This window comes from Lepidochelys olivacea, assembly GCF_965140295.1.
Source record: "Lepidochelys olivacea isolate rLepOli2 genome assembly, chromosome: 11".
Lineage (NCBI taxonomy): Eukaryota > Metazoa > Chordata > Testudines > Cheloniidae > Lepidochelys > Lepidochelys olivacea.
Genome location: NC_140421.1, coordinates 65,457,725 through 65,471,544, shown reverse-complemented (window position 1 = coordinate 65,471,544; position 13,820 = coordinate 65,457,725). Strand labels below are relative to the sequence as shown.

At 41.7% G+C, this 13,820-nt stretch overlaps 1 protein-coding gene across 3 annotated transcripts in view; it reads left to right on the top strand.

Moving 5' to 3' along the window:
- The window catches only part of KANSL1L (KAT8 regulatory NSL complex subunit 1 like), a 97,250-nt gene that overhangs the window by 20,502 nt on the left and 62,928 nt on the right, over window positions 1-13,820 (top strand). For all 3 annotated transcript variants that reach the window (XM_084643395.1, XM_084643394.1, XM_084643393.1), the window contains exon 3: window positions 10,350-10,491. In XM_084643395.1, the coding sequence (XP_084499521.1) occupies window positions 10,350-10,491 (142 nt within the window). The remainder of the gene's footprint in view (window positions 1-10,349; window positions 10,492-13,820) is intronic.

Sequence of the window (13,820 nt, the reverse complement as noted above, 5' to 3'; positions counted from 1 at the left end):
AAGCTTTGTAAGTTAGCTATTTTAATTACAGGCTTTTTGTATGGTGCTCCTCATAGTAATTGATCACCTCAGAAACAGTAATTAATTTATCTTTGAAAATTTCCTGTGAGGGAGGAGAGAATTGTCTTGGTTTTATAGATGTTGTTGGCTACAATGGAAGCTGCACATGGTCAGCACCTTTAAAAATCAGGAGTCAGGCCCTTTTTCAGGAAAGCAATTAAGCATGTGCTTAACTTTAGGCATGTGCTAAAATTAAAAATGTATTACTCCTTTCATGAAAGGGGGCCTTATTTAGGCAACTAAATATGGATTTAGGAGGCTAACTTTAGATACCCACTTTTAAATACCTTGGCCTAGATATTTAAAATTATTTCAGTTTAAACAATTTAAAGGTGTTGTTTAGGTAAGGGACATGTTATAAATAATAAAAGCAACTACATCTATAAGAAAAGTGAATGAGTTTGCAGGATTCTGTGGCTAATTCTCCCTTCATGCATTTCATAAAGACATAGATTTTACTTCATCTAAATGCTTTACCTAGTATCTGAATTTCTTTTAAACCAGACCATCAGTCTCCAAGTCATCTTCTGGAACCTCATTCTCCCAAGGAAGTAAGTGTGCTCCATACTCTAGGTATTTATTATGGCTTTTAAGTTTTTATTTGGACAGAATGAAGATATTTAGAAAGCCCTTTATAGCTTTTATAACATTTGGGGATAAGGGTAACCGGATTGCTATTTTCACTTAGTGCCTATTTTAAAATATATTAGATTATGTAACATGTTATGCTTTAGCTCAGGGGCAGGCAAACTTTTTGGCCTGAGGGCCACATCAGGATTCCAAAATTATATGGAGGACCGGTTAGGGGAGGCTGTGTCTCCCCAAACAGCCAGGCATGGCCCGGCCCCCTCCTCCTATTCAAACACCCCCCCACCCTGCCGCTTCTTGCCCCCTGACGGCTCCCCAGGGACTCCTGCCCCATCCGCCACGCCCCCCTCATTCCTGACTTGCCCTGTGGGACCCATGCCCCATCCAACCCCCCCTGTTCCCTGCCCTCTTTCAAACCCCCTCCCCCCCCCCGCCCCCTTACCATGCCGCCCAGAGTACTGGGTCAGGCCACGGCTCTGCAACTGCACTGCCCAGCTGTCCAGAGCATTGTGCCAGCAGCGCGGGCGCGCTGATGCTGCGGGGGAGGGGGAACAGCAGGGATGGGGCCGGGGACTAGCCTCCCAGGCCAGGAGCTCAGGGGCTGGGCAGGAGGGTCCCGTGGGTCGGATGTGGCCTGTGGGCCATAGTTTGCCCACCTCTGCTTTAGCTAGTGTGTCGGTATCTGATGGTCTTAGGGTTGACTTTAGTAGGGCTAATGCAGCAGTGATGGCCTTTCTCTATAACGTTTCTGTTGTAGATATCTGTAGGGCTGCCATCTTGAGTTTTGTTCTCTTACTTTGTCTTGACTTTGCATCTAGACCTCATGCTTATTTTTCAGGGGGAGTTCTGCAATATTTGTATAATTGGAACTCCTCAGCCAACATTCCTGGGTGTTGTACTCTAGTTAGACTATAGGCATATGAAAAGGGCATTTCAAAAGCAGACAGAGATGTTACCGGTAAGTAGGGTTCTCTCAGGGTTCTCTGCATATTCCCACTACCTGCTCACCTTCCCCTCTTCCTCGTAGTTCTAGTCTAAAAGATTCTAAGATTTAGTGGAAGGCACTGAGGTGGTTGACGCTATAAAAGGCCATATGATGCCCAATATCGAACTTCTGGAGCTACAGATCTACAGAGAGATGCATTTTGCATTTCTTTCTAAAAGTGACATGGTTAATGCTTAATTGTATTTCCATGGGTTGCTAATTCCAGAGGAATTAGTGTTCAGTCTGACCCCATAAATTGGCCTTTTACCATACAGGGCATTAATGTTATCAGAGCTGTCTAAACAGAATCCTGGGTTAGAGGTGGAAAGGACATATTGGGTCACCTAACCAATTACCATAACAATTCTGGAGTGATCTAGACCATGGATTTCAGCCCAACTGGATGCATTTTTTGTATTGAGCCCTAATTCAGATTACCAAGCATTCAAGACATCTCTAGCCTGGTGATTATGTGCATTCAGGAATTCCATAGATGCAAACACTGTTTTGTCCCATACTGTAGATCGTATTTGCTGTTGCAGTTTGTTAGGCTGGAACATGCAATATCTCAGATGAGGAGTCATCTGAGGCTGCTATGCCATTCTCCTTTTAAGCTTTCTCCAAGTATTAAAGGCTCAACTCGTGTACTTCTGTAGATGAATAAAACTTTTGGTTGCCAAGTTCTCAGGGCAGTCATGCCTGTCTAGAGATCTTCCATTTTTCTTCTGTTTTCACTCTCGGATCTCTTCTGTAGTTTAGTTTGCTTTGTTTGGGGGAATTGCAGTTTATTCCTGTATCTTCTGAACTGATATGTGGGGGTACAGAAATAGAAATCATACTTGATTGGTTTTTCCCCCCGTATATCAATATGCCATCAGTTCCCTGAAAAGGAATTTTAATCTCTGCTACAATTAATAATTTCAATATCATATATCCGTTGGCATTTACCCTCCTTAGAACTTGTGGCTAAATTTAAACTTTAAAGTTATTCAAGTTGGAAAAGAAGTTGCGGCGTGTGTGTGTGTTTGAACACATGATTGGATGCAGTTCTGAAAGTACTAACTAGTAACAATATATCTGGGGTGGAGGAATCAGGAATAGGTGCTAGAAATTGTTGTGATAAGCAGTTACTGATGTCTGCAGATGATATGGAGAATGGTAACTCATCTGTTCTGAAGCAATGTGCCATGATGCAGAAAAATCATCAGGTTAAAAAAATAAATCTAGTAAATTCCAGAAAATATTGCTGGAGGCTCCAGAAGAATTAAGTGATTACAGATCTTTGTAGAAATAACAATATATTTCTGAGTTCCACTGAGGTTTGATTGAATTGATATTCAGTACATCGCTTTGTTTGGTAGTAGTAATCATAAAGCAACAGTATGTTTATCCTGTTTTCTCTGTAGTCATTCTTCTGTGATGATCTGGGTAAAGACCACTATTGAGCTGTCAAAGTAAATGGTGTTTTGTTATGTGGTGGTGATTGCCTCTGATATGATATGTTACAGTTTGTTTTCACATTTTTAAACAAGATTTGGCTGCTTGGAATGTATGCAATACATTGAGCACATAAAACAGCAGTCATTTTTTCAATTATGCGGGTATAGATTTAGCAGTTAACTGGTCCCGGGGAATTAATGCTTCAGCAGTGACCAATGGTAGTTCATTCTGAAAACAAACATTAGGTAGGCGTGCTAGAAGACTTAGTCCTTGAGAAAGCATTTACAGGTCATTTCATAAATTGGACATGTTTGTTCAGCTGTGGCATGTGTTAGTTTTTGTTAGCAGTGGGCATTTTTATTTCATACCGAAAACCAACTGTTAATTTCATTTAAAATACATTCATTATGCAACATAACTATGCATTCGTGTACACTTTAGTTTATGCTGTCTTCATTTGTCTTCATAAGTAATGTCTGACTTATTAAATATCAATTTTTGGAGGGAAATGAGATTTCACTGATGTACTGTTGAAATATAGCAGGAACCCTGCTTTTACAATAACGACCTGCAATGTAATGTTTATATTCAAGATGATCATTTTTTGAGTTTAGCTGTATGTTGGGGCCATAATGAAGCTGGCTGTAATGCTGGTGTAACATGCTGCAGGGGACATCGGGACCAGTTCAGACAGTTCTGTCAAACATGCAGTTTCAGTCATGGGGGGGGTCTGCCTGTGCTAGTTTACTGTTTGTGCTGCAGTGCTAAGTGGTATGAGCTGTTTTAATCTGTGTAGATAATTAGTCAAGGCCCCTAGGGAACCAGGATGCTTGTCACTTTCCAGAGTTGCTGTCTCTCATGATTTTATCACTACTTGTGATATTTGGCTCATTTTTAAGGGTTCACAAGAATTTCTGATTTTTTTTTAATTTTTTTTTATTTTTACCTTCAAATTTGCAAAGCTGTGCTCTCATCCAAAATGGAGATGTTCCTTTATTTTTAATGAGTATGAAGGCTACCTGTTGCTAGGAAAGATGATGACCCCGTGGTCAGTGTGTGAGGACCAAACAGGGGGTAGGAGAATATGGAGTTGCCAGAAATGAGAGTATGGCGGCAGTAGGGGAAACATGAAACTGAAGTACAAGAGGATGAAGTTTAAAGGAATGTGAGGAGCAGGAGGCAGACTGAAGTGGGGTGCAAGGGAATGTGTAATGGCAGAGAGAGGAAAAAGTATAAGGGATAGGAGACTGAAAGAAAAGGAAGAAATAAGAGTCAAGTGCACAGAGAGAGGTGTTGGGGGACCATAGAGGGATGCTCGAGGAAGTTGCCGTTCTGTCCTTCTATATCCACCTCCCTAATTAAAGGATAGGAAGAGTGGGGATAGCTCAGGATAGAATGGAAGCTACCCACATTGTAGGGTGGAGGAGAGAGTAAGCTGAGTCACCTCTGAGTACTGAATAAGGAAGCTGCATTTTTGTATATGTGTTTAAGGTTAATTTTTTCACCTTTAGGGTGATATCATCCACTCCCAGTTTGTGGGAGATCACCTCCGATTCAAAAATTAAGACAGGCAAAAAAATATGATATTTAAGCCAACTTTATGATTTTTGAAGTCTGATCATGATTTTGTACAGTTGAGGTTGCTCTTACTGCTTTCTCAGAACACTGGTGTGGGCACATTAAAACTTGTGCCTTCTTCTGTTTAATAGGAAACTTCCATTAATTGTCCATTAACTCTCTCCCCACTAATGCATGTACTAGTCTGGGCACACTGTTTATCCTCACCAATACCTTCATTCCTGGTGAGGCTCTTCCCCACAGTTTTCAGGGCATAAGTGTTTGGGGATGTACATCATCACATACTGCCCCTTGAAGTTGCATGGCTCAGTCTAATGACTTCTCAGCTGTCTCCAAATTTGGACCATCCCTGCAAAACCTGATCCTGTGTTCCTTCTGTACCCTAAATTCTCCTTGATTTGCTTGTCCATTACTACTGCTTTTCTACCTAAGACCTATTTTTCAAACTGTATTTACAGAAGCAGGAAACCCCTCACAATAAAATATATGTGCATAGCATGAGGCTGCTGTTTACTTCAGTTAGCAATTCCCCTCTCCATACAGTTAAGTTGCCTTTTTGGTTTCTTGGCACTGCTGAATTATAGACAATGCTGAAACATAATTCCCAGATGACGGATGAACAGTAGCATTTGTAAAATGAATTTTTTTTTTAAGCTTCTTGCTGGCTTCATCTCAATATTTTAAAATATAATTGCAAATAGTTTCCATACTCACATTCAGTTTTTTGTTTTCTTTGTTTTTTCCCTTTGTGGGGGCAGGGATGCAGAGGGTTTGGGAATGGGGAGGAAGGATGAACTTACTATTCATGCATTTGTCCTGTCAACAGCTTTTGGACTAAGGTCTGTCCTTCCAGTCAAGGAAGGCTGGGAGTGTCTTGTAGTAGTAATAATACATTCATTTTCGTTTCATTTAGTGCCAGTCGAGGCTTAGGCTGCCTCTACTGGCCTTAGGAATGAATTTCTTCATGGACATGTAATTCACTGCCCCTACACCGCCAGCCTCAAGTTCCTTCTAATTATAGATCTGATTATACTCAGACTTCTTGCATTTGTCTGAGCTTTTTGTGGTTTGGTTTTTCTTCTGTATTTATTTGTTGTTTTCTTCCATGCAAGTCACACAGGATTGACCTGCTGCAATTTAACCAGCACAGTAGGAATTCAAGCCAGTTTTTCAGATGAAAAACAGCTTCTTTGAAATAGTCATGTGGGAAAAATTTAAATGTATTGATTTAAATTAAATAAATTTAAATAAAATGTAGCCATTAAACAAAATCAGTGTGACTCTATTAGTTACAATTCTCATACTCTAGGGTAAAAGCAGCTATTCTGCTCTAAGTGGTGCGTTGGGATAGATAATAAGACAGAAAATATCATATTGCCTCTATATAAATCCATGGTATGCCCACATCTTGAATACTCGTGCAGATGTGGTTGCCCCATCTCAGAAAAGATATATTGCAATTGGAAAAGGTTCAGAAAAGGGCAACAACAGTTATTAGGGGTATGAAACGGCTGCCATATGAGGAGAGATTAATAAGCCTGGGACTTTTCAACTTGGAAAAGAGACAATTAAGGGAGGATATGACAGGTCTATAAAATCATGACTGGTGTGGAGAAAGTAAATAAGGAAGTGTTATTTACTCCTTCTCATAACACAAGAACTAGGGGCCACCAAATGAAATTAATAGACAGCAGGTTTAAAACAAACAAAGGGAAATTTTTTTTCACACAACACAGTGCCAACCTGTGGAACTCCTTGGCAGAGAATGTTGTGAAGGCCAAGACTATAACAGGGTTAAAAAAGAATTAGATAAATTCATGGAGGATAGGTCCATCAATGGCTATTAGCCAGGATGGGCAGGGATGATGTCCCTAGCCTCTGTTTGCCAGAAGCTGGGAATGGGCGCCGGGATGGATCACTTGATGATTGCCTGTTCTGTTCATTCCTTCTGCGGCACCTGGCATTTGCCACTGTTGGAAGGCAGGTTGATGGGCTAGATCAGGGGTCTCAAACACACGGGGTTTATTTTGTGTGGCCCCCCAGCATTTACCTAGAGTGGCTCTGGCCCGGCCCGGTGCGCAGTGGGGTCAGGGCAGGCTCCCCGTCTGCCTTCCTGCCCTGCCTCCTGGCTGCTCCGGGAAGCAGCTGGGGCGGGGGGCCACAGGGTCTGTGTGTGGCTCTGACCGCACCTCCAGGTACCTCCCCCAAAGCTCCCATTGGCCACGGTTCCCCATTCCCAGCCAATGGGTCCTGCAGAAGGCGGTGCTTGGAGGCGGGGCCAGGGCAACACACAGGCCCCTGTGGCCCCCCTGCCCCAGGTTCCGGCCACTTAACGGAGTGGCGTGGGGGTAGGGCAGGCAGGCAGGGAGCACCTTCTGCACCCCAACCCCCTGCCCTGAGCCCCCTGTTGTACCCCGCACCCTTCCAGACCCCCTGCCTTGAGCCCCCGCCGCAGCTCTCCTGCACCCTGATCCCCAGCTGCACCCCACACCCCGACCCCCTGCCCTGAGCCCCCTGCCGCACCCCACAGCCCTCCTGCACCTGGACCCCCTGCCCTGAGCCCCCTGCCGCACCCTGCACCCCTCCAGCACCCCCTGGGGGCAGGGAGGGGGTGGAGTTGGGGTGGGGATTTCAGGGAAGGGGTGGGAAGAGGTGGGGCAGGGCCTCAGGGAAGGGGTGGGGTGGGGGTGAGGCGGGGGCAGGGGGGTCAGTGATGCGACCCTCGGGCCAATGTACTCGTCCTCATGTTGTCCCTTGTGGTCATTTGAGTTTGAGACCCCTGGGCTAGATGGACCTTTGGTCTGACCCAGTGTGGCTGTTCTTATGTTGGCTTAATCATTTTAACACATTTTAAAAACATAATTTACTCTCTGTTTCAGCTTCGGTAAGAGTAATATTTCACCTTTCTAGCATACTGAAAAGTGGAGAATCCTGAAAATGTAACGTTGCTAATGGTCTTGGGTTGTACCGAGGCAAACACACTTGGTTTTACTGTCTGTAAGTATATGAGGTTAGGGCCCAATTCTCATCGCCAGCACAGAAACTGAGTAAACAGGCTTTGTAGTGAGGACACATAGAGAAAGTATCTGTGTCCTTTCTTGTCCCTTTTCCAATGTAGAACCAGAGCATGGGGCTTCCTCCCCTTAATATCTACGATAATCTCCTGGTTTTTTTAGCAGCTTTGTACTCCTTCATGGAGCTTTGTTCTGTGGATCTGTGTAGTTATTGGTCCCACTGGCCCTGCCTTGAGACAGCTTCTTCCTGCTCATGCACATATACAGTCACAGGGCAGAGTTCAGAGGTATGCACAGGAGTGCAGAGTCTCCCTGCATAGTCTTATTTCAGCCCTATAGTTTCACTGTAAGTATGATCCTCTACTTGCCACTTTATTGGGATGACTTAATTTGTTAGCTGTATACTACAGAATGATCTAGTACTCCATCCTCACGGTTATTTTATCCCATTCACTTCTGTCCTTTATCCACAAAAGGAATAAGTGGATAAATTGTACGTGTTCTACTCGTATCCATCGTAAGTAGGCTTGGCAGAATTCAATTTATATTTTCTTTTATCATTTCAGTGGATATCAACGTTTATTTTTAAGCATTGTTTCTATTTTTGTCAATTTCAGTTTTCACAGTTGGGCAAAATTATGGGTCTTAAGTGTTTTCCCCCCGCCCCCCCCCCCAAATTTTAACTGTTATGTCAATCCTGATACCCAATGGCCTACTCTAACCACTGGAAACACTTCCTTACAGGGTGTCCTAAGGGCATATATATTGTAGTCTAATTTAAATGAATACAGTGTATGTTTGCTATTCTATTCTATTCTAACTATTCTAAGGCCAAAGTCTGCTCTCAGATGTGGGCATGCAACTCACATTGACTTTAGAGGGAATGATAAATACATATTTGATGGCAGAATTGGCTGTGAATATAGTTAGTCCAAGATCTGATACTGCAAAATAATAATAAAATGCTTTTTTTAATGTAAAGGATAAGGGTACAGATACTCCACTACTGATAATGACCTGTTTCCATCAAATAATGTACTGCATAGTTTAACAAGCTCTTTCTTTATCCATTGTGGTTTGGTATCTGAGCATGGATATCTTTACTGGCATGCTGTCTTCATACCATATAAGTGACATAAGACTAACTCTGGCTCATTCTTCCTCTTTCCAGCTGTGTAGGCACTTTCTCTCCTGTTCTGTGTTGTTGATCTTGGTGAAGAGGATTTTTCCAAGTTCTGTAAACTAAACAGGATTTGAATCAGGCAGTGTCTCACCCTGATAGTACAAACAGGTTACAGATCTTAGGTACACAGGCTGGAATTCTCCTGCAGCATGGGTCACCTCCCCAGTTCAAAGTCTTCGTCCTCCAGACATGTTTCCAGGTGTTCAGTTGTGGGGGGAGTGAGGCCAAGTGGTGAAGTTACTTGCCCTCTTTTATAGTTTCTTTCAACTTCCTGGAAAGAGCCTTTGCTATGATGTGGGTCAAGCTGCCTCCATTGCCTATGTGCTATCACTGAGAAGTCTCCATATAAAGTTCCTGGGATAGTCCTGGGGAGTGTGGATTCCCTTAAGTGGGCCATCAGCATATCTGGCTCCTCCATTGTTATACCTAAAAGGCTGGTTGTGGGTATTCCCAACCTCCTGACATATTTCAGTAACACAGACATAGCAAAACATCATAACTTCACATACAGTGATAACATGTGCAATCCAACAGGATATTAATATTCAGCAGATCAAGACTCTTAAAATTATACATCACAAGGCATACTTTGTAGAAAACATATCATAATTATATGATAGTGGTGAATGTGGAGGTTCCAGGGTGTTGCTTTGAGGCACAGAGTGCTACAGAAGTTACATGTTGAAATACTGCTTTTTGTGACACTGTGGCTCAAATACATTTGAATGTTAAAATAACTCTTTGAGGGGTGAAGTACCATATGTGATCTATTTACTTAATAGGCACGTTGACCAAAATTCATTGACACTAGGGATGAATGTGGCTTAATAATATCAAGAGGTCTATTTAGAACTCTACTAGTCATTACATAAAATAAACAGATACATATCACATTGTACAAGTAGGTAATTTAACAGTCCAGGAGAGGAATTTTTTAAAACCTAACAGTTGAATCACACAAATCTGTAAATTTGCTCATAAAATTGGTTAAAAAAATAAAATAAACCTAATCTACTGTACAGTTACAGCTTTGAGTAGCATGACATATATAATTGCTAACTGTTGAGTCGTGCCTTATTAGAATAGAATTGTCAGTGAGATGATATCTGTGGAGGCTTGTGGAAGTCCTCAGTATGACTTGACAGAAATAGAAGTGTTTGGGGTTTTGCTAGTAGTTTTATTGGAATTCTTTTAAAATCTGTAACTTGCTTTAACTGATCTAGTTCAGTAGTTACACTTGCTTTTGGCTTTGGAATATATCAGAGAAAAACAGCTTTTTATAGGAAAGTTGCAATATCTATTGAATGATGAATATAACATTGGGTGCAAAAAACTTGTACCAGTTCTTAATTAAGGAAATGAGATGTTGATGTTGTAATTGTGTTATCCTAATTAGATGTCCTCTGAAGGCAAGTGAGATGCTTGCAGCAGTTGAAAGTACATTTGTTAAAATGTGCTTGTCTTTATTCTTGGACTAACCAGTATTTCTTCATCTTCACAGCAACTATAGTTCTGAATGGAAGTGGCTTGTAGACCGAGCTAAAGTTGGCTGCCGTTGGACATGGCTTCAAGCCCAGATTTCGGAGTTAGAATACAAAATCCAACAACTAACTGACCTTCACAGGCAGATACGTGCCACCAAGGTATTGTCTGTGTGCTCATAAGTAGGCTTTTCAAATAATCCATGTACAGTGTCTCCAGTAATTTTTCTTTTTTTCTTTTTTAAACAGTTCTGGTATCCAGGCAAAGTATTGCAAAGAATTACAAAGGTTAATGAGAAGATGTCTGAAACAAGAAGCATGGTGATCTAGAGGGCATGAGCACAGGGTTGGGAGTCAGGGACTCCTGAGTTCCAATCCCTGCTCTGTCACTGATTCACTGTGGCTTTAGGGAAATGACTTTAGTTTCCCGATCTATAAAAAAAAACAGTAATTTTTTGTGCCTACTATACAAAAATATTTTGAGGACTAATAAGTTAATGTTTGTACAGTGCTTTGAATATGTCAAATGCTAGTTAGAATTACAGTATGATACCAACTGTTTTGTTTGTACAGGTTTGAAATAAAAAGTAAGGAATTCAAGGTTGCTAAACTCTGATAATATTTCAGGAATGTTATGCTAAATCATGCTATTCTTAGCACTTCAGTTCTGTAGGCCAGCCAACTCATTCCCTGCATAGGAAGCCAAAAACTTGGCAAGTTCCTTCTCACTAATTGTTCCTGTTGTGGTGGTGGTGGAAAGAGTTTCTAGGGCTTGCCTTGCCCCTCTCCATCTGTGGAACTATCAAGGAGGTCCACTCGTGGAACTCTTGAAATTCATGTAGTGCCTCTATGGATGTCCTCTGTCTCTGCACTTATTCTTGGGGCACCCCTTCAGACCCCACGCCTATCAGCATGACTGTGGGGTTTGGGAAGAAATATACAACATGGCAGTGACTAAGAGCCAGTATTCTTAATCATGTATTTCCTTAGTGGTAGGAGGTACTGTATGTTGCCATGTGTCCCAGCCCCATCCCTTCCCAGAGGATAATGCTGCGGAAGTAACACTTCCTCCCTCACGTCTGGGTCGGTGGTCTCAGATTGGATTTTCTCTTTGCTCCTGCAAGCGGAGGGGAAGATTTGGTCCTATATTTTTAGTTACAACATCCGTGTGTGTGTGTGTGTGCATGCGCGTGCAGTTTTTCATCCCCTTTTATCAACAGTGTTGTTCAGTATTTGGCTTTATATCACTTAGTGCATGTCAATATCTGTTTGCTTTACCATTTAGATTGTTCATCCTGGTTCAGTTTTTAAAATAATTTGGGACTTGATTTGTATAGTTTGAATATTGTACCAAGGCAGTAGCTATGAAAAGGCATGAAAGCTGATTGACAACCTCTTTCTTTTTGATCTCCTGGCTGGCAGATAGTACACTTAACACACAAATTCTAATGCTAAATTTTTAATTCTAAATTTTAAGATTTGGGGTTTTTTAAAATATGAAACAAATGTGCGTTTACAACTTTTGGGGAAGGTGAAACATCTAGAACACTAAACTAGAGTGGTATGGGGGAGATCCCACTCTGTTGTCATCCAGGGGTACCAGGCAAGACGCAGTCCCTCTTCCCTACCCTTATGGATTCAGAGGAGGAACTGCAGGGCTCTAGGGAGCCGAGAGACTCTTCTAATTGGAAAATAGTCACACAGAAAAAGTCAGCAGAAAACCAAAAACTGCTTTGTTGCCAAAACTAAATGCTTTTGTTTTCAGGTTCTCTCTCTTGTTGTTTTTTTGGTTGGTTTAAAAAAAAATAAAATCCTTTTTATTGTATTTTTCTGTGGCAACTCTCACTTCCATTTTCCAACTATTTCTGCTTACAGTCTCCCTGGCTACAGGCCAGCCTCCTCTCCTTACCCTCCTGCCTTCTCTCCATTCCTCTTCCCCTTTCCTTTTTGTTTCTCCTAACCCTCCCGTGTTAATGTCTCTTGTCCCTTCCTCCCTTCCTTTTTTAAAGTCTCTTGTTTCTGTTAACTCCTTTCATTTCTTCTTTCCCCCACCCCCCACTCCAGTTGTGTAATATATTCATTAAAAAAACTCCAGTGAAAAAAAGTTTCTAAAAAATTGACTTTTGCCTGCGTCATGTGGCTTGTGTGTTCTTTCCCTTTCTTCTACTCTTTGAATGTTGTGTTTAGACTGTAAATTCTTCAGGGCAGGGATTGTGTGTCTTCCTTTTGGTTTGCAGAGTATCTGCTACAACCAAATCATGCTTTGTGCCTTTTTGAGTACCCACACAAAACAAGTAATAAATAAGCTACATACTAGAAAATGAAGTGGAAGATTGCCATAGCAAATATCAAAGTGGGCTCAAACTACGTATTTTTCTCTTGTTCTAAAAGTCTTTTGTTGATGTGAATGGCAAAGAGACATGATTACCTTTACAAAGGGCAATGAAAAGGATTTGAATTTTCTTTTTCATCCACTCCGAACCAAGGTCTGCTGAGTCTGTCAGCTTGCATTAGAGAGATTCAAGGCTGGCAGATCCTTCCTTTTGACCTAAGAGAAGGATTAGAAGAAACTGGATTTCCCTGGTCACAAGGCCTCGTTTTCAGCTGCTCTGGCTGTGTGGACCACAAATTATCATATCAAGTACACTTATGTTTGGGATAAACTTTAGTCACACCTGGAGCTTCTCCTGATAATTAGCACAGAGAAACCAGAACCAGCCTGATGTAAGGCCAGTATGTCTGTAAACATTTCCGTTCAGTGGACATGTAGGTTACCACGCCTAGGTTCTCTGCAGCAGTTCTTCAGTTTTTAACTTTGCTCTTGGGTACACAACTTGCTGTTTAGTTTGAACAGTGGAAACAGTGGACAGAATCGAGAAGATGAGGGCATCTTCATGTTGCTTATGTCCCTCCGAGTTTTCCTTCTCAAAAAATAATCCTAATTCCAGATTGTAGGGCTAGTTGCCACTGAGGCAGGACTCACGGTGTCAGTGTGATGTTGGGGAGGACCATCCAATAAAACCATAAACATGGAAGCATCACAGGAGCCTCAGCAAAGGCAGAGACCATCTTCCTATTGGGTATTAGAAGTTATAGAAGCATCTTGATTGAGTTCCACACCATACCATTCCTTCACCCTCCATAACTTTTAAGTGAGCGCACTCACTAGAAACCAAAACATGAGAAGATGAAGTGGGAAGATCCCATTCTTTCATCACTGAATAGTAGCTCTGATTTATATCTGGATAGCTCTAAGTACCAGATTTACACTCCCAGCTAATGCCATCAAATTCCAAGTTTCTGTAGGCTTTGCTAAATGGAAAAGAAACACATAAGTTCAGACTAATGGCCATTTAGCATGACCAGTTGAGGAAATAGGTTTGGTTGTCTCAAAGCTCTGTTTTGGTTATCGTTTTATTTTACTTTTTGCAATAATGTCTTTGACTTTGCAGTGTCTTATTTTAGGAAATGGATTTGAATGCTTTTGACAC